The 20,864-nt window shown below is 48.5% G+C and overlaps 3 protein-coding genes across 3 annotated transcripts; 1 reads left to right on the forward strand and 2 right to left on the reverse strand.

The window, feature by feature from the left end:
• Positions 1 to 86: 86 nt before the first annotated feature.
• Positions 87 to 903, forward strand: NCU03452 (hypothetical protein; the record flags this gene model as incomplete). Its single annotated transcript, XM_951645.3, has 2 exons — positions 87 to 555; positions 626 to 903. The coding sequence occupies 2 exons, from the start codon at positions 87 to 89 to the stop codon at positions 901 to 903; spliced, it is 747 nt and encodes a 248-aa protein (XP_956738.3).
• Positions 904 to 5,948: 5,045 nt separating this feature from the next.
• Positions 5,949 to 7,546, reverse strand: NCU03449 (hypothetical protein; the record flags this gene model as incomplete). Its single annotated transcript, XM_951642.2, has 5 exons — positions 5,949 to 6,205; positions 6,355 to 6,772; positions 7,001 to 7,109; positions 7,251 to 7,276; positions 7,412 to 7,546. The coding sequence occupies 5 exons, from the start codon at positions 7,544 to 7,546 to the stop codon at positions 5,949 to 5,951; spliced, it is 945 nt and encodes a 314-aa protein (XP_956735.2).
• Positions 7,547 to 13,000: 5,454 nt separating this feature from the next.
• Positions 13,001 to 13,509, reverse strand: NCU03448 (hypothetical protein). Its single transcript, XM_951641.2, has one exon. It carries the CDS (start codon positions 13,359 to 13,361, stop codon positions 13,083 to 13,085), a length of 279 nt encoding a protein of 92 aa, XP_956734.1. The 5' UTR covers positions 13,362 to 13,509; the 3' UTR covers positions 13,001 to 13,082.
• Positions 13,510 to 20,864: the final 7,355 nt, after the last annotated feature.

Below are 20,864 nucleotides of genomic sequence, written 5' to 3' on the forward strand. Positions count from 1 at the left end.
TCCAAGAAAAGAGGTCTGAACGGGGAAGGGGATCTCTCGGTCTTATAACATGAGGATTACTGGAACTGGAACGAGGCAATGTCAAAATGGAAGTCAAGGGGGTGACCACCTTATTTTCCCTACCTTGTCGTTGGCATCAATTGTCTCTTGGACCACACCCCGGTTCCCAGTCCGTCCCAATCCCAAAGACAACCACACCAGACACGACAGGGCAGCCGGGGGACCCAGCCAAAGGAGCCCGGTACCTTGTCTTTGCGTGCAAGCTCCGTTTTACGAGACGAGCTGGACAACGCCTGGAGGTACGTGTAGCTCATCTGTACCCATGTACCTCTGTCGTTTGGGGCCAGCTTGGACGGACCCATCTCCTTTTGCCGGGAGATTTCCATTTTCAGGCCCATTTCAGGACCCAGCGGATGGCCTCGGTGGATTTCAGCGGGCCGGGGTGCTCCCTGTTCTATCCACCAGTTCTCCCACACGTCTCGAAAAACGGAGGAACGGAGCTTGCGTGGGCGCGGCAGGTTGCTGGCGTTGTCGCAGTGGTCAGAGAAGTAGCTGGTACGAGTGAGCAAGAAAACGGAATGATGAGGTGAGCAGATTGGCACACTCTGGCACTGTGCCCCTCCAGAACGGTATCACGGTACTCGAGGCACCCTCAGCACGGACGCCCGAGAGATCCAGCGACACAGCGAGCGAGCCAGTCCTCCGGGCGAGAAGAGCCACGATGTTGTTATTGTCCAAGGTCGACTGCCTGCCTATCCTGCCGTGGCTGCCATCCACCCGTTGCGGAATCGCCTGCCGGTGCCATGTGAGGCCAGCCAGTGTCTGTCTGGGCTGTCAAGCAAGTGTCAAAATGTCAGACTCAGAGTGTGCCCTTGGAGCCCTGGCAGCTTGGGGCCTTCCTAAAACTGATTTGATGGCCTCAGACGTGCGTACGGAGGGTGCCATTCCAGATAGACATTGGGCAATCAGATTGCTGCTGGCTGGCTGGCAAAGACTTGGAGAGTGTTTTCTTGATTGCGTACGCAGTGCAGCGCAGGCGTGCAGTGCAGCTCAGCGGTCTGACTGATGACGGTCAGTGAGCCAGCCCACCCGACGCTTTGCACACTTCTTTTTTTTTTTTTTTTTTTTTTTTTTTCTTCCTGTCTTTGAATGTTACATTTGCCATGGGATCCGGCCTTACGTCTTGTCATGTCTGTCTTGTCCTTTCCTGTGGTGGTGAGGCTGGTGCTGATGCTGTTCGTTGGGTCTCTGAGATATTGTGGATTGGCAGGCACCTACCACAAGCGGGAACGACCGCAGAAAACAGGGGTCGTCGCACTTGGTGATTGACGTCGGCGACGTTCGACGAGATGCCCAGACATCACAACCACCACCACCACAGGAAATTCCCCGTCGTGTCGTCGGAAAAGCAATGGTTTATTCGAAAGTATTGCGCCGCAAATAGATAAATGGGGTTTGTTCCTGCGTAATCGTGACGCAAAGGTGCGCCAGTGCCAGTTTGGCGTGTGGTCCGGTCCTTCATTCGTTCGGTGAGGCGTAGGTTGCTTTTTTGTTTGTTTCGGGATGAAGGGTCCCAGGACCCGTCGTGATGTAAAACAGAAGAAAAAGGAAGAAGTGGAAGGCCAGCAAGGAGGAGGGGCAGAGGTACGGACAATGAGAGGTTACAGCCCGCATTGCCGGCCTACCTACAACCACGGGCATCCGAACCCGATGCAGTGGGCGATGAACGAACGGTGCCGTGAACGCCCACTTGTTTTCCGGATGTTTCATCCTTCCCTTCGGATTGGCCATGAGGCTGCAAAATGAAGGCCGCGAACAAACAACAAAAGTGAACACACACTTGGCAGCCGCACTTGCAAAATTATCGCTGAAATCGAGTCGGTTTGATGCCACGGCACTGCAGCCTCGTCATCACTGCGTCGAGACTGAGAGGAGGCAGGAGCACTGGGTCGTTCATGGCCGTCACTTTGCTTGCCCTGCATTCGGGCCCGGGACGGAAGGGACACACGGCCGGCAACTGAAGCACATCCACCCTTCCCTTTTGCGCCTTCCGCTTCACAACACAAACTGAATGGACTTGGTCGCAAAGGAGGAAGGAAGCCACAATCAAGTAGTAATTTCGAGCTGAAGGCAGCAACAATCAAACGAACAAAGGTCAGGTCCGTGTTCCTTCCAGTCTTGTACCGTGGTACGGGAAATCTCTTCACATTAGGTGGTAGTTTCTCCAGTTCTTGGGCGGGAATCACAAGAACTTGAAGCTGAGGGCTTCCATTTCCACAATTCAAGTGCAATGACACCTCACCACGCTCCCTCGCTCGATCTAGGAACCGGACCATGCATCTTCAACATGTACCATGGCCCATCATGAAATATTCACGACCCTGAAAATCGGCTGCTCCATCAAATGACGACCCTTCTCGTCGTGTCAAATGGTGACATTCGATCGGCCCTCGATCGGCCCTCTCCCGTCTCTTAGGTTGTCTCTCGTCTTCCATCCGTCATCCACTCTTCCGTTACAGACTTCGGCCTCTTCGGAGACACTCCAGTCTCTCTGCACCACCACCTTATTCCCGCAGCCTACGTCCAGTCCGTGTGTGCTTGACAAGACCAGACAGGACAGGACATAACAAGACTACCTTGGACTCTGCAGTAGGGCTGCAGCCTTTTTGGAGCCTCCTTGTTTCTCACTCCTCTTTACAGCTCCAGCTTTTCTCCGGATCGGCCTCGATGGAGAAGGAGGGGGCAGACTGTCCGGGAATACGGAGAACCATAAAGTCCATATCAGGGACGGTCCGAAACGCAAGTTGCTCCTCTGAGCGCCTTCTGACAGGCCCAGCCTCCAGTTTCATCTTTTTTGCAGTCCTCTCTCCGTCTTGACGTTGGCCGGCTCCCAATCCGGATTCGATGAACACAACACCCATGAAGGATTTTCTGAGGGCTTTATCAGAATCTGCACTGGCAGTCCCGTCTTTAACGCTACGATAAGCCACACGCCACACCCACCACACCCACCACACATCCACCACACCGCGCCCACAAGACAAGCAGATACATATGTACAAATGGCAAACTTACAAACGCCCATGCGCAGCTCACCGGATGACAGGAACAAAAGATCATCTCGATTTGTCCGGCCTCTCTACGTGCCGGATCTATATGTCCTACAATGGGAACAAGACAGCCCGACAGGACCGGCGCTGACTGATGATGGGTGATATGGCTGCGCCTTCTTCCACAATCCGACACGCTCATCCCGCCGCCACAGCCATTTTCACCACCGCCATTGACGACAGGACCCATTCATTGACGACAGGACCGACTCAAGTTATCCTCTTCCAAAACGGTTGTCATGATTGGAGAGAAAAGCATTCCACCCCTGGAACCTCGACAAACTTTTTTTTCTCCGGTTTTCAATTGAGCCAACCCCGAGTTCGCATCATCAGCATGTGCAGAGGAGTGCGGCATGCCGCTGCACTCTTGACGCAGAGTTTACACACACTCTCTCAGGGCATTGGACAGTGGCATCGTGTCTGCCATTACAGGCCACAAGGTACCCCCGAGATAGGTACCCAAAAAACATGTTACGATGGCTGGGGGTTTCCGGGTGCGGTGCCCTTGGTTCCCTTCGGCTCGCACCGCACACTCAGCAGCTTCTCAGCAAGAAAAACAAAGGTCTGCATTTTTCGTCATTTTTTTTGAGGTCATCTTCTCACATTCACCCACATTCACGAGCGGCGAACATGTTTCGTTGGTGGACATGCAAGTTGCAGTGCATCTTGCAAGTGTCGGTTTCAGACTTGCCTGGACCCGCCGTTAGTGCTAGCCCGTACCCCGTACTAACCACGAACTACCCGTAGACTACGGCCTAGCCTGGGGAGCTACTGCGGCCTAGTCTTGTCTAGCTGCTACGGGGGTGGACACTGGTACGATACGGCGGCGTTGCAGTTCGACAACATCATCACCAGTCTGCCAATTGCCTTATCTGGACATCCGAGTCCCACAGCTTGGCCCATTCCCGCCCGTTGAGTTTCTCCATGGCCGGCGGCCACATGCCCAGCCCGGAATCCGTCCCTGCCATCTCGTCGCACTTCGTCGCATCTCGGAACCAGAGGAGCGTGGGCAGCAACGCCGGGCCATTGGGGAATCCAAGAAGCTCTGCGGACGACCAGGAGCCCCCCCGGACTCTGCATACGCGGCGTCCTTCCTAGGGCAGGTGAGAGACAAGGGTTGGGTGGACGCCAGACCACTTAGTATACCAGACTGGCAAGTACCGGGGATGTTGCTGGTGCGCCGGCCTTCCTCTCTTCGGTGATGGTTCGGTGCTTGTTGGGCTTCGTGGCACTGCATCAGATATCCAGCTAATAATAGGCCCACTCTGCGATAGCGAGGTGAAGCTGCTGGTCGCCCTTGGTGTTGGCTAACTCTGGTCCACGTTTTCCCCTCGTCCACACGACCACGGTATGTAGCCAGACCAGACCCTGATGACCTCTTCTGCACTTGGCTCAGATCGGTCTTCTCTCCGTCTGCATTGCCGTCCGTCCAGTGGCCACGGCCTCGCACTCTTGGACACCCGCAGTCCACTACCGTGGTGGCCTGTAGACACTTAGGCCCGCCCACCTATGGACAGCATCTCCAAAGCGTCCCCATCGGCATCCAGCCTCCTCCTTCTCATTCGGCCGTAGGCGGAACGTTTGGTCAAGGCCAGCGAGTCAGCGAGTCTCTCCGGTTCCGCCCTGGATAGCCTCCAGTCCACAAAACAACCACGCCCAGCGAGCTATCGAAATTCCATCGATATCCATAGAGATGGGTCAGAGTTGCCCGAGACAGGCTACAGAGTTCTCGCTCTGGGAGTAGATCATCACAACCAGAATCCACCGCAAAATGGCTCGCGAACATGAGCCTCTTGGCCAAGAACCAAGCTTGTTGCCGGTTGCAGCTTCGCGACCCCGGACGTGGCGGACTTTCTGCAGTCCTGGGGTCGTAACCTGAAGATAGTCAGGCTGCTATGACGCTGTCGACACCCTGTAAACGGCAGATCTGGACTTGAACCACTGCGAAAGTGCTCCAGGTCGTGGTGTGCCTGCATCGTAAAACGAGAGTCGCTCCTCAGAAACGGCCGTCCGATGTTCTGATAGGCACGCCGAGCGTAGCTGCCCCGGCCCCGGATCGTGCCGGCCAATCTGCGCGAGTTTCGCTCTGCACTATGCTCCGAGTTTCGCTCGCCCCAGCCACCGCGCCTTCGTACCGTTCGTCAGAGGTCCGGAACGGTTACCCGGGTAAAAATCTCGTTCACCAGAGGCTGTCACTTGATGACTCAGCCCTGGTTTCATAGGTGGGCATGCTGTGAGCTGTCAGTCCCAAGTTGCTGCAGGCCAAAGGAAAGGTCGGCAATAGTAGTGTTCGGGGCCAAGGTGGGAGAAAACTGAACCTTCACCTACCACAGTGTGTCAGTCCCCAGAACCGAATCAAAAACATAAACAACACGCTTCTGGATTGTTTATAATGCCTCTGCGTGGTTGAAGCATGATGCCAGCGCGGTCCGGACAGAAGGCATATATTGAAAACATCTGTTAGTGTGAATGTGCTGGTTAACAGCAGGGCACATGAAAGCGATCTCAGGGTCGTTGGGCCACTTTGTGAGGCCACACTGTGCCACCCAGCTGCCCGGATTGTATCCGAAGCGTTGCTGCCGGTATCATGTGGCAGCCGCTCCGTTTTCAGGATTAAGGCCAAGGCATTCTTCACACGTCTGGAGGTATGTTGTTACAATTAACCTTCACTGGCGCGTCGATTCACACTATATCACCACCCGGACAGTCGCAGCGGGTACTACGTAGTCATATTGATGAAGCTCTTCGAAACGCAGGGACACTGATAAATCCATCTTGTTAAGCACTTGAATATGACAAGAAGCCAAGGATCGTCGCTAATCTGATCTCTTGAGCAGACTAAACACAAAGTGACGATGGTGCTAATACGGTTTCAGCATGGCAGCGATGCGGCGATCTGTGCAAACAAGGGCTGCTGGACCACACATTCAGCAGTGCTAAGCCGTCAGAGCACAAAAGAGGAATGGCCTCGATCTGCAACCAGTTCACCGTCCCCACCGTGACCAGTAATTGCTCGGTCAACATAGCAAAACGCACATTGAAACCAGCCAGTCTGCCGCTTCCAAGCGGTGCTGCCCAACAGCCGACGAGACGAGCTGGATGCAATGCGACGCAGTTACTCGCAAGGTGAGAGACAACGAACCAGTCGCCGTCAAGATGGCAAAAACAAAGCCCACAGGCTCTAGCTGGCGACGCGAAGCTATCGCGACTTGGTCTGCCACAAAACTTGCAGGACTGTACATACAGTAGCGCCCAGCCAACAACGCGGTCGTTGCAGGGTCCAGGGTCTTCAAGCATTTTCCCGCATGATAGGCAACGGAATCCGGAGACGGTACCCCCATAAGACCTTGTTGCAGGAACAACACGGCCTGCGTAGAAAGCGCGGTTTGCGCGTTTGTCTTCAAGACAATAAGCCAAGAGCTGAAAGACGACCTGTTGGATGAAAACTCTGCCAGTCGTTGTTCTTGCACGTCCTCATGGTTGGACGGATCAATGAAACCGCAGTAAAACTTGGATGCCGTACGACAGCGGAACATACCTAACGAGGAACACCTGCTCGGGTAGCTGACAATATCACAGCTCTCGCCTAACACCGTACCTCCTCCTCGTGACGAACTTTCGGTGCGCATGCAAACGAGTTTGTTCCGAAGACACAGGCCCATCTACCCCAGGTTTCCGAGACAGCAACCCAAAGCACAGAATGTAACATGGTGGACAATTGCTACGGGTCTTCGCCTTTCAGGTTAATATACCCACGCCCGACATGCCGCGTTGCGGGAACTGACAGCCACACGACAACCCGACCGAGCGGGGTGCCCTCTCGGGGTTATCTAGCTAAGTACGTATGGGATATGCACTGAGTACGAATCATTGCCTGTCTGGAATCTGACCTGAAGCTCGCGGTGTCTCGGAAGAGGCTGGATGCCAATGGTGGACTTGTTACCACTCAGCCCTGGGTATGTATCGTGGACTCTCTTTATCTTACTTCCATTTTGGTAGCTGCGTACTAATGATTACGCACAGATCCACGTCCGCTCTTGCGCAGCAGGAGATGACGGACATGCAGTAAGCCTCGTGCTTAAGCAGGCAGCGGCAGTTCACTTGCCTCCCGCGTTGGACTCAGTACTGTAATCTACCTACGGTACCGGTACTTTGCCGACCATGAGCTACAGTATACCTTGTCGAATAGCATTGCATCTAGCCCGGGTGCTGCAGTCGAATACTTCCAGAAGTCCATGTTTCGTGGTATTGGGTTGCCTTACCAGCACGTGGATCCAAATAAGCGCCCTCCGATGACATACACTATCCTGGCTGCGCAGGTATTCCAGGAAGTTGGATGGGTGGATGGAAAAGGCCCGAGTACTATTTTCCACGACCACGCCGCCTGAGCTTCCTACAGCCCACCGAATGGGACTGTCCGCCCGCCCGCCCGACATGCGTCGCGGGTAACACGGGGATGATCAAAGTCACTTTGGCTGGCCACAACGACGCTGCGCCAAGTGCAATAACGGAGCGACGGAGCATACAGCGCAATTCCACGGTTCCCTACGGCTACAACCTGAGACATTGGAGCGGACACAGGCAAGGCTACCAGCACTTGTCAAGTTCAGCAAGGGTGGGGGAACACAATTGTGTTGCCAGTTCGTCGTATCCTAAGCAATCCATTTTCTTTGATTTAGGGCGATATGGCTATCAGACCTGGAAATAGGTGCTGTTGTGTGATGCAATACACTTTCGGGGGTTGCAAGGTCCCGGGTGTTGTGCGTCGTGGGACCTCTGTTAATCCCCACGCTTTTGCCCGAGGTTCCCTCGAAGTTATCGAACATGTGGAACTGACATCATGCAGGGCCGCGCTTCAGCAACAGTTTCGAGGGCGACTTCAGAAGAGATGTGCTTTGGAGGGAGGGAGCCATCCTGTTTCCAGCCCCCCACTGCATCATCGTGGGCTTTGCTGTGATGCGCTACTTACTGACCATGACCATTCACGGCACTGACGGAACAACATCGTCGCTGAATGAAGTCCTTGGACATATGGATTGGAGGGGGCCAAAACACGAAAGGAGTACCCCCAAGATTACTACTTACTTGACTTTGTAGCTACATCACTGCTGCATTTGGTTGCAGATACCGACGAAACGGCACAAAAACTGCATGGTCCTTCTCACCATACCCCTCCCTCGATCTCAACGCCTATTCGCCGGGACGCCATGGGGGTTTTTTTTCCTGCCAGAAATAGCCCCGCAAAAAGAAACCTAACCCAGAATCACACATCCGCACGTTCTCATCAACGCAAATTGCCAATCTATCGTACACCTTATATTCCGAGCGTTCATCAGCATAGTTACCTTTTTCAAAGGTCAGATGGGTTTGCGGTTAGGGACGACCCGACGGAGAAACGGAAGTCTAGGCAGACAATGCGGCGGCAAAATGATACACAAGTGGAAAGGCGACGGCGGCACCACGCATCGGTCTTCAGGATTACATACATTCAGAAGGCCGAAGCGATAACCCGGGGAACGGATCCGGTCCACCTATCCTTAGTGTTGCATACCGTGTATGCTGAGCCTCATCATACCTGACTACTGCGATGCTGCACCTGGAGATCCGTTTGAACCGGGCAGTTTTTCTGTTGCGAAATAGAACCGGACAATACGGAGTGCCGTCGTTGTGGCAGCCTAGGTAAGTAATGTTTTGGCCCCCCCGTGCTGAGACTGCTGAGTTGAACGGAAAGGCTGAGAAGTTGTGAGACATTGCAAACACAGAACGGTGGCTAGTCTTGTACTGTGTACTTGGTTCTGTCCCCTCTGAGACGGTCATCCGTAAACGTCTCAGATCCCACCGTCCCGCGACTTGTACCTGGCCTGGCTGAGCTCAGCCACGGGGAGAGGCCAACCAAGGTACCGATATACAATAGAAAAGGTACCAGCCCTCCGTTATGGTTCAACCTGGGAACCAGGTCTTGGTACCTTGCAGCGGTAACAAAAAGGGAACAGGCCGTGCTACGAAACGGCAAGCTCGCATGCACACACGCACGCCCCCGGGGCACCGAGTGAGCGGAACGAAAGTGCCTTTTCTACACCTTGCAAGGGTTGTAAATGTGTTCCTGCATTAGCGTTCCCTCAACCCTCCTCGTCGTGAACATGGGTAAAGTTTGGTACCCGACAAAGCACAATGACGAGCAGATCGCCGGCCGCTCACACTACACAGCACACACTCCGTTTTCACTCAATCAATGTCGGGCCCGGCACGCTGACTGAGCCCCGTTAGCCTAGCTGGCTGGAAGCCCTTGGAGTAGCCCTTGGATCAGGTTTCGCTTGCTCTCCTGAAACACGCACGAAGGGGGCAAATTGTGATGGCGACGGCTTGATTGATTGCTACAGCGGAAAGCGTTTTGTTTTCTTGCTTGGTCGTCGAAAAACTTGGCCTTCACTGTTGCCCTTTCTCATCAATTAATCACCATGCAGACTGGATCACACGTGGATGAGTCACAGACCATTATTACCCAAACACCCAACGCGATGGGTTCAGGGCCGCGACGGCTCAGGCCAGTCAAAGGCTTAGTCGGTCGCTTCACTTTTCGTTTGGAGTATTTCTTTCATGCTATTGCTTTCCCTACACAAAACGGAGGGTTTCATCAGCGCATCTACTCCGGATCCAAAACCTAGTGATTCAATTCAAGCATAAGGTGACAAGTGAAACCAACATTGAGGCGAGTCATTTGCATTGGGTGCGCCAAGTGGCATTGGATACAGACAGACAGACAGACATAATGTGACGAATCTCCCCGTTGGTGCTAGGGCCGCAGGGCAAGTAGCGCATCGATGATCGTCACTCGGCTCCCGCGCCCCGGGCGGTTAGTTGCCAATGGGAAGTCCATCCGCCCATGATCCTGGGTGCCTGGCTCAGCTATTATGCAGTAGTGACCGCGGAGGAAAAAAAAACCGAAAAAAAAAAAAGAAAAGAAGACAGCAGCCTGATGATCTGGACCCCCAAGTTTTCCTTTTCCGGGGATGCATTCGCCTTGGATCATGTGACTTCTCTTGGCTTCATCACGGACTTTTATTCTGATGATGATCTTGTCGTTGTTAGTCTTGTGGTGTTGGTGATGCACTGTTCTGATAGGTCACCAAATGTTTAGACCCTGGCATGCCCCCTGAACATCACGTTGAATGTCAGCTCGAGCGGAAGTCCCTCGAGAAATAAGCCTTGACCTTCATGCTGTTAAGGATCCCGTATCGGCCATGTGTCTTTCAGAGGGCTGATGGGTTTCGATACAGCATCAAGTTTGTCGACAGTCAAGAAAGCCCCGAGTACACTTGCTGGCAGTCAATGCCAACTTCAACGCTGTATCCAGAAGGAAAGGTTTGCCCTGTCTCACACTTACGGATCGTACATAAGATCGGATGAATATGAGACGACATGATCTCCGAATCTCAGGTGTTGCCAATTCTGGGGAAGAGAGACATTCATAATCTAAAAAGAGCAGCCGAGCGGACGTAATGACAAACCCATACAACTGGATCAACCGGGAATTACTCTGTGCACAAGTTGCCCTACCTATGCTAGGTTGAGCGTCGCAATTACGGGTTTGTATTCCCTCCGTCAGTGAGTCAAGCAGGCGATGGTGCACGACATCGGTAGGTTTTACGTCGTGTCCTCCCTCGTGCGTATGTTGACCAGTCATTTTATGACCCAGGTTTGATCTTCACCACTTTGTCCAACGACAAGTGGATGGGGCTATCATCAAGAGAGAAGCTGACTGATAGTCTTCTTGGATGACTTAGGTATACGGACATAACGAATAGAGTATTCAAGACAGCCATTTTCCAAATTATGAGTTGGCCCGTTGCCAAAATGGCGTGCCTTGCTTCAATCTGTTCTGTTTCAGACATGCAACGACTTACAAGTGACTGAGACAAGCATAGCCGAACCGCAGCTGTCTTCATAAATAACTGACAGGTGGTCAGAACGCCGCGTCACCCAACTGCTTCAAGCCCCCTCCCCTGTTATTAGCGACGGTAGAAGTAGCATCCGGCGAGACCCCCACGAACTATCAGGCATCAGACACCTCCAGCCGCCAGCCGCCAGTCACGTCAGTCGTCATGTTAATACGGACTGACTTAGTGACTGACTGACACTTATTAGTTGTCTCTGTGCACCCGCACTCGCCTCACGGGAAAGGCTAACTGACATGATCATGACAGGTGGGTGTGAACTGGGATAAGGAATGGCTGAGTCAAAGCCGTTCACCTGCCCTACGTGAACAGATTGTTATGGACTCATGGTATTGGCGGACTTCCACGCCTACAACACGAGACTCAAATATACCACGCACCGTTCAGGTTTGATCGGGACGTGCGTTAGGATCACACTTCCTTCTTACTTACTCAAGTCAATAAATACCATCGGCCGTCAGTTTGAACAGCTAATATATTTCATTGGCATCGAGAGTAACAGAGATCGGTCCGATCAAGCCACCTACGTTGGAGTTCAACTTTCACGAGAGACTACATATGTTCGAGTCCACGCACGCCCCGCCACAGCCAATCTGACGGACTTTTGAGAGTCGAAAGGCTACCTACCTAGACCATTGCCGACGTGGCGCTCGTCAACTTGACAACGGCCGCATAATGCAATAAGTTGGTGGGATGATTGTGTATGTACACGGGTGGTGGACGAGACATGGTGCGTGGAAAAAGGACCATACATGCAGTTTGTTGACTACCTTTATCTATACTGAGTTCACTTTGAGATACCACCCCAGACAACAGACGTTCCCAAACGGTGAACAGTGCGCGTGGTGGCGCTTTAACCGTTGATCGTTTAGAAAGATGAAGCATAGTATGGCATTGCGAGACGTTGCATGGCTATTGGCAATTGTGGTGGCTTTCCGGGAAGGACGAGGCTTGTCAATCACTCAGCATGAAAACATTTGCGGCGTTACCGCCATGCTTGCGTGGCGAATGTCACCTAACCTGTCAACTCGATGGCAACTGGCGTTGATATTGATTGTGTTTGCTTAATGGCCCCCAAGTGATGGATGCAATCAAGTCAACAAACGAGAGGATTGAGGATTGGGGGCGACCTGAAAGAGAAAGAGAAAAAAGCAAGGACGGAAAGTGAGATGGAAGGAATGGGGATGGAAGCAATCCGTCAACACGCCTTGTTTTCGATGTCAGTCTTGCCGTCAATCCTTGAGATGGAACAAAACTTGATCATCACCGCAAAGGTAATGGTACAACTGAAGGCACAAAAGAAGCTATGCTGTTTAGTCAGGTCTCTAGGTAGTTATTCCCCTGTCACGGTTAACCATGTGAAAATGACAGTGATGATAACTAACCATTGCCAGTATCTGGCAATATCAACACCGATAAAAAGAACAAGATAACATAATCAAACCCGAATGAAGCAAAAAGGCAGGTACCATCTACATCCATGTTTCAACCGATCAAAACGTTAAACTAACGGATCCCACCACCAACAGGGTGGTTTCAAGTTATACTTAACAATCATCAAACACGGTGCAAACGTTTTACAGGTATCAATATACATATATGTATATTGATTGAAACCATTCCCCCACGGAACATTTGACGGGGGAGAGTCCGCCACCAAACCCTGTCGCCATTTATCCCACCACGCATTTGGGGGCATGTTTTCATATTCCTGACTTGTCAGAAACGGATCAAGGGTTTGTGATGGCTCAATGTGGTGGATGGTGGTGTGGAAGTGGAAGTGGATTCATGCCAGTTTCTCCGGGGTCCTACATTTGCTCCACTCCTTCTCCCGCACCGTTTCTGTCCTTCCAGAAGCCTTTTCTCTCCCTCCTCGTCCCATCCATCCCCTTCGGACCCGGTCGTGACCGTCTCGGACTACCCTTCCGGTGGATGCGACGCGATGCCCTGTCCAGTCCCCATCAGAAGGATCCTAGTTTTCACGTCAAACTGCGTCTGAAGCTAGCTCTGGCTGGCTTTACGTCGGAGGCCCAGGATTCAGTGGGTAATCGGGGGTCACCGAGCAGGCTTGCTTCAGACAGTACAGGGCAAGCTTGGGGGCAAGTCCCCATAGGGTTGAAGCACCGGGGTTGAGGATTACCGGCGCCGGAACGGCAAGGGGATAAGGCCCGGGGAAGACAACTGGGGCGTGTTGCATGTTGCGCGAGCCTGGTGAGGCCGGGTGAGGTAATGCCGGTCCCCACTTGTCGGACTTGCCAGGCAATGGGAGGGAGGCTCGGAACCGGGGCCGGAACATGGGTAAAACCACGGCGTTTCCCTTGAGAATGGATAACTTAAGGAAAACAGCACCTGATGGTCAAATCATGACCGTTTCGCCTGTTGACAATAAGAGACTGGCTGGCTGATGTTGATTAGCAAACACATTCGGCATGTCCCGACTTCGCGTCGGTTCAGTCAGTCCCTGGTCTTCGCTTCGCAAAAATAAAACGAAATCTCGTTTTTGTCGCCGTGAGCTTTCCGACATTGCATGACATTGGGCTTTGGATATCTCACGACATCATATTCGGTTCAAAATGGAACAATCGAGACCCAAACCCCCAGGGCGGGCCGGCTGGGGGTGACTGCCGCAAACTAATCCCTACGAAACCACACTAGCTAGCCCATGGCAGGGAAAAGAAGAAAAGGAGGGTGCCAATTTGAAAACGTCCTTTTGTACCCAAAACCTTGCAAAAACGGAGCAAGTTCTAATTTAACCAACAGGGAACCCAAAAGGGGAAAGAGGCTAGAATCACAAAGAAGAAGCAAAAGAAGCAAAAGGAGGGAACAAGGAAAGTGGAAGCGCAATCGAAGCTGAAGCTGAGTAAAACCGGGGCCGGCCTTTCCCCCATCCTTGTTCTTATCTGCCGGGGAACCAGGTGCCCAAACATGCCCACGGACTCAACCCCCGGTCCAATCTCGCACACGGAGGGAACGGCGATGCCATGCCATGCCATGCTATGCGATTCCATGCCGGCAAACAGAAGCGACCGACAACAATATGACTGGTCAGTGCCCCCGGGAGGGAAAATGACAAGCGAGGAGGCACAGAACTGGCAGAGCGAGATTCTTTGCTTCTTTGAACCTGACCCCTTCCAGAAGTTTTCCAAAGTTCCAGTCTCTCAGTCAAGGTTTCCTGGGAGACTGTTTAGGACATCTCGTCTGCTGGGACGTCCTCGTGGCCGGTGGAGTTGCGCGCTAGCACGCCTAGCGACGCTACTGCAGGTACCGAACGACTGATCACTAGCACTGATGGGGCAGAGATATGGTGGGGGGGCATCGCTATGTAATTCCATTTCCACCCGGATGGCCCGAAGTTCGAGCGAGCCAACACCTATGGTAGAGGTACCTGTCTTCCGTTGGCCAAACGGTGCGAGCGAGTGGGTGAGTAAGTGTCCATGGTCAAGGTTGGTAAGTACTGAGTAGGTATGTAGGTCATAGAAGCAAGGTACCTACCTACCAACCGGGGAACGGATTCCGACAGTCTGTTGTATTCGGTTATCACTTTTTTTTCGAGTTGTGATACTACATGTAAAGAAGCAACATGGAAAAATCCGTGAATGGAAGGCCACTGCATCGACGGTATCAATTCCGCGGGCGGGTTGGGTGTTTGAGAGACGTGGAAATTTCCATTCAAGGTGTGTGACTCGTCATTTGGGTGGACATAGACAAACTGAACGGAACGGATTAAACCCAACGAAACAAGTTACATATCTACATACCAAGCAAAAATAGTTCTTTGGTCGTTTCATTTCCCCCAGAAAGTCAAAACGTTTTCCTACACTAGGTACACACAGAAAAAGAAGAAAAAAAACTGGGGACCGTTTAATAACCTCAACCCCAAACACCACAAACCATTACAGTACCCAATCTCCTGGATACAACGCTAAACCAAATGACACACACACACACATCACGCCACAGAGACACTAACTAACTAACCTTGTCGATACGGACCCTCGGACTCTACACTACACTAGACTCGGTACACTAGTGTAAGGACCCGCGGACTCCATCGGCAATAGGGCGCGACGCAACAGGGCGAACGCGGGCCGGATAAATCGACTGTGTGCCCAGATATTTCGGCGGTATAGAACCGGGCTGGCCAATAATACACCCATGTTCCCGCCCGCCAAATTCCCACCAAAATAACATATATACAACATCCACACCAAAATTGCACAGCGATTTACACAGACGAGGCTTTCTAATATACTGATTTACGTAAATGTAGTAGAAATCGTTGAGTTTATATTTATACTAGTATAATTACAGATCTCATTTATTAGTATTAATACTATTAGTTCGATTGGGAGAATTAGTATAATTATTGAGACTACTATTAGCCAGATAGTAGCGGTTGGTAAGGATTTAGATACAGCGGCTACTATGAGGGAGGGGGGGGCATTATTAACTAGTAGGTAGGTTAGTAATATTACTATTATTAATACTTATAATATACTAATAACGGCGGTAGGGGTTAAGTTCGTTATTATTAATTCGTAAATTCCTATAGCCGTACTTCTAACTATACCTCTCTTTACTATAACTCTCTCAATTCCTAGAATTATATTTTTAATATCTCTATCTCTAGCCTTGCGCTTTCTACCGCCGCTTTTGCTTCCTGCTCCCTCTAATTGGCTAGTACTACTTTAGTTATCCTTTTCTTCTTAGGAGGCTATAAAGCCTTAGGGGGGGTATTATAAGATGGATTGTATTTAATGCTAAAGGAGGGGAGAAGAGGGAGCGCGGGTATGGCGGGTATAGGCTAGGTACTATTACAAACTTTCTAACGGTTAATAATAATTAGGAGAGGGTTTTTCTCCTTATATAGTAATAGCTACTTTATAGACAACGGCTAGTAAAAGATACAGTTAGTAAGTATATTAAATAAATAATATTTAAGAAAGGGATATTTATTTATTATATTTAGTTTGAGTAACCAATATTTATCGACTATACTTTAAGGTATAGTACCGTTTAACTATACGATATTAATTATCCTATATTAGTAGGGTAAATTATATTACCTTGTAAAGTGGGTAGAGTATTTTACTTTTAGTCCCTCCAAATTAAATTATAAGTATTTAAGATTATTACTAGTTAATTAAATTTACTATTAGAGTAATTCAAAGTAAGCGAAGCTAGTAATAAATTTTAAATCTATTAAAGTAGTATACTTGAACTTCGCTACGTCTTTTGAAATTTAATACGTATATTTAATTATAAAGTTCTTTTTCAACTGCTTAAGGGTTTTAGTAATAACGCTTAATAATTAATTAAAATTAATATAACGATTTTTAAATAGTATTTTCAAAACGCTGTAGGTACTTTCTATACGGGAAGTTATTCGTATATTAAAATTATAGTATAATTTAATAGTGAAATAGGTAAATTCGTACTTTAATAGGAAGTAAATATAAAGAAGGTAATCGGTTATAGTTATAAAAAGAGGGATTAGTAATTATATAAATAATAATAGAAAGATATAATAATTATACTTTTTTACTTAGGGAACTCCCTCAATAATACCCGCTATTACTAGTAGAATCCCTCCTTTATATTAAAATATACTACTACCTTTTATACAGCTAAAATCCTATTTATATTATTAATTTATTTATAATTTAAATTATAAGGGGTACAATCGTTAATAGGTTGAATAAAGGGATTTTTAATCCCTAATTCAAAGTAGTAATTCTAGTTATTTCTATTTAATAATTGGGCGGTAATTTAGCGAATAGTAGAATTTTCGTTAGCGGGGTTAATATCTATATAATAATAATCCTTATAGAGATAACTCCTATTACTATTATAATTATTTAACGCTATACTTTTAAAATTACCCTCCTACTTCTTTTTAATATTAAAGGCAATATTCTTTATTACGTACTAAAAATAAATTTAATACTAGGATATAAGGAAGACTACCCGGTAAGCTCTCTTATATACTTTATTATAATTGGTAATAATAATTAGAAGTTAGGAGATACTATATTTTAAGAATATAGTATTAATTTACTAAAATACCTATATAAAGTATACCTCCTTCTTATTACTTAATAAATAATAACCGATATTAAAAGTCGTATATATAATTATTATCCTATATATTTAAAGGAGAGGTATGTCGAACTTATTAATTTTGTACGTATAATCTAAACTTATAACTTTAGGATTCTTTTTTAATTAATTAATATACTATAAATAAATTTAAAAAATTCTCTTAATTAGACTAAACTCTTTACTATTATAATAGTAAACTTTATAATAAATCCCCTCTATTAACTATAACCGGTCGAGAAATTATTAGGTCGGTATAAGGGCACCCGCTTGCTTCGTTCTATTAACTACTAGTATATTAAGTATATCGTATTGCGTAATAGTAATATTAAAGAACTCATTATAAATAATAAATATAATATTTAATAAGGAAATCTTTAGCTACTTAGCTAACCGAAGGATATTAGCGGTTACCTACTTTATATAATATTAATAACAATTAATAGTAAGATAATTAGCACTATTAGGGTCGAGGGGATAGTTATAGTCTCCCTTTATAAAGGTAAATTACTATACCCTAATTTTAATATTAAATATTAATTTTCCCTACTATTCGCAATTTCTTTTTATATTCGCCACTAACGGTTTTTAAAATAAAATATCCTCCTTACGCTTCTTACTACGCTTCTTCGCTATAATATATTTAATATCGTACCGGCTAACGAAGCGAGTAGTCCCCTCTTATCGGTAATTATTAGTACAGTATTTAGAAATACTAAACCTAAACTCTTTAGTAATATTATTAATATCCTTAACGGCGGCGTTAATATTAGTCTACTAACGAGAGGAAAGCGCAACGAGGGCGGGCTCCCCTTTACTAATTTAATCCTTCTCGGTCGCTTTATCTTAATCTTCTTCCGAAAACGAATTTAATAATAATAAACTTAAAGAATTTAAAGGGGAGTAACAGCGGCGGAATATAGGGATTATTAGAATTAATACTAAAACTAAAAATAACTTCTTATTTTTAATAAGGTTATTAGTATTGAGAAACTTATAGTTATTATTGTATAGCTCAATTTTAATCTATTTAATTAAAGGGGTCGGACTGAGCGCTCGTACGGGCGCAAGTATAGGGGAGGAGGCGGTTAGATCGATGAGTTTAGGCATTTTTATAGCGTACGGTTAATAATCTTAATTACGGTTAAAACCTCTTAATACTATACTTACTAATTATAATAATAAATAATAATAGCGACGGCAATATACTCAATTACTTCAATTATTACTATAAATATACAGAAATATCACACGATGTTGCTCGCTAGCAAATTTGGCGGGCGCTGACATACTGGGTCACGATTCCTCATTGGCCAGGCGGCCCCCACACCGCCGAAATATCTGGGCACACAGTCGATTTATCCGGCTCGGGCGAACGAACGAAAACGGGTCAGGCCTGTCTCCAAGTTTGGAAACATGACAGCCCAGCCTACTAATGCCTATGCAGGCTGCGCTAATCAGGCAGGGGTGGAAGGAGCTGCAAGCCCAAAATACACTACCTACATATGTACATACATTAGGAAGTTCAACTCAGTTTGAGGGCAATGACACCGATCACGATCTCGATCCCCCCTCCCCCCCCCCCTCGGCGTCACTGTGGAGTTTCCAGCCCACTTCAGTTCGTTGTCAAGGACCATCATCAGACACCTCCCCTCCCCAAAAGAACCCTTCTCGAAGCTCCAGAGAAGGATTAGACTAATACCCTGGTCAACTAATCAGTCAATCATTGAGGTGAAACTTTGCCCTTGTGAAATATGACAGCTCTACGACAATTAAGTGGTATCTACTCCGTTTTGCATATTGGAAGGGTTAAGACCTGACCTTGGGTGAGGCATTTCAGCTGTTGACCTGTAGAACAACGGTAGACCGGTACAGGTACAGGTACAGGTACAGGTACAGGTACCGGGGCTCCGGCGGTAAAGAGCAAGCAAGCAGCGTTGCATCCATCCGTCCATCCATCCCATCACTGTGGTAAAAACGGACCACGGGAATTATAGAATGGGGACGATTAAGCCCTACGACAGTCATCACTCGCAGTATCTAGTGTAGATAGATACAAAACTGCGCCCTTGCCTGGCTCCTTCCTTGTTTTTGGGGAGGGGGATTGGATCATGGATCATCAAGCTTCCGTTTGTGCCGCTAGAGTCAACCACACGTCCACACGTCCCAAGTAACTGTTCCGTTGGTCGTTCCGTTGTGGTCATCGTTGCCGGGCCATGAACGGTTCCGTTCATTCACAGCAAACAACTGAAAGATACGGATAGAGTTGTTTCATGCAGTTCTTTCCGTAGACAATAGATTCTACAATGTTATGTCAGGTACCCGCCCGCCCGTCCGTCCGTCCGTGTGCAATGCATACTGCATATGCAATCGTTATGCAACCTTAACGGTTCTGCATGTACCAATGAACGGGTTGACCGGTTTCTGCGGTTTGCGGTCCAGATATCAGTGGGCACTGGGCAGATGGACGGATGTGCGGACCTGCAGGTGTCAATGCTGCATGAGGGCAGAGTGGATTGGAATGTGGGATTGGACTTGTGTGTAAATGCCCGTCCGTGGAATGCAAAGAAGGAACAGGGAGACGAAGAAGGACGACTGTATACCCTACGTAGACAGACAGTATCACTGTATGGTGTAGTACATTTACATAGAGTAGTATGTATGAGGTATCAACGGAAAATGTGCGTTGTATTTCACTTCCAATAGTTGACGACGATCTTGTCTATAAGTACTATCAAGCGATCGTCTTGATCACCGATACATAGTCGAGGGATGATGATATTCAGGGCAACCCCAAACAAGCAGGTCGTAGATCCTGTTCATCCTCTGCCCTTTGCCAAGATGATGATCGTTGTCTTCCCCAGGAAATGTAAACAGAGACGGAGATGATCAAAATAACGTGGTCATTCGACACGCTTAACTTATCAAAGACCTTTTGTTCAAAGACCGCACGAGGCGGATGTCACTCCAGTTGTCGCTTTGGCCTTTGCTGAAACATCGGTGCCGTGCCTGATCCAGCTTCTATCTCTTATCTGATCTTCCTATTCCCAGCCGTCTTGATGTTCGTTTCCGGCGGTTGGACGTCTGTGTGTGTGTGCGAGGTCTAGTTCCGTCTCGCCAGTTGGAGATGATCTGCTGAACTGTGGTCGATGATAACCATTATTTCAACGGCTCGACCTTGCACTAGAAGATGAGCCGACACACTTGTATCTTGAAAAACACACATGATAGGACCTGAGCATAGGATGAAAAATATCGGGTAGATGGAGGCACAAGGGCGTCGCTGAGCACCGACCAGCTTCGGGATGAGGTCTAACTCACTCCGGTCAGGCTCGAGCGAGCGAAATAGCTGCGCCGGAGGTCAGACAGGCCATTCAAGCAGTGACAAGTAGCTTTTGAAGCTTATCAATTTTGTCGCCGATGAACATGACGGACGGATATGTGATTCACGTTGGTCAGAATTAGTGATTGGAAGGTTCAGCCCAAGGTCTGTTGTGAAAGTACACGAATGCGCGACTGGGAGGTAGTGCCTGCAATGATCGAACGAGCAAGTAGTACCGTGATCCGGGGAAAGAACACAGCGGCAGACACCGTGGGTTAGCGGAAAAGGATTAGAGCTTCAGTATCATGATGTGTCTCTTTGCAATCAAATTGAATGCCTTTGTCGAGATGGATTTTGTTAGCCAAAAGCGATGGGGAT

Source organism: Neurospora crassa, linkage group II (assembly GCF_000182925.2).
Source record: "Neurospora crassa OR74A linkage group II, whole genome shotgun sequence".
Classification (NCBI taxonomy): Eukaryota; Fungi; Ascomycota; class Sordariomycetes; order Sordariales; family Sordariaceae; genus Neurospora; species Neurospora crassa.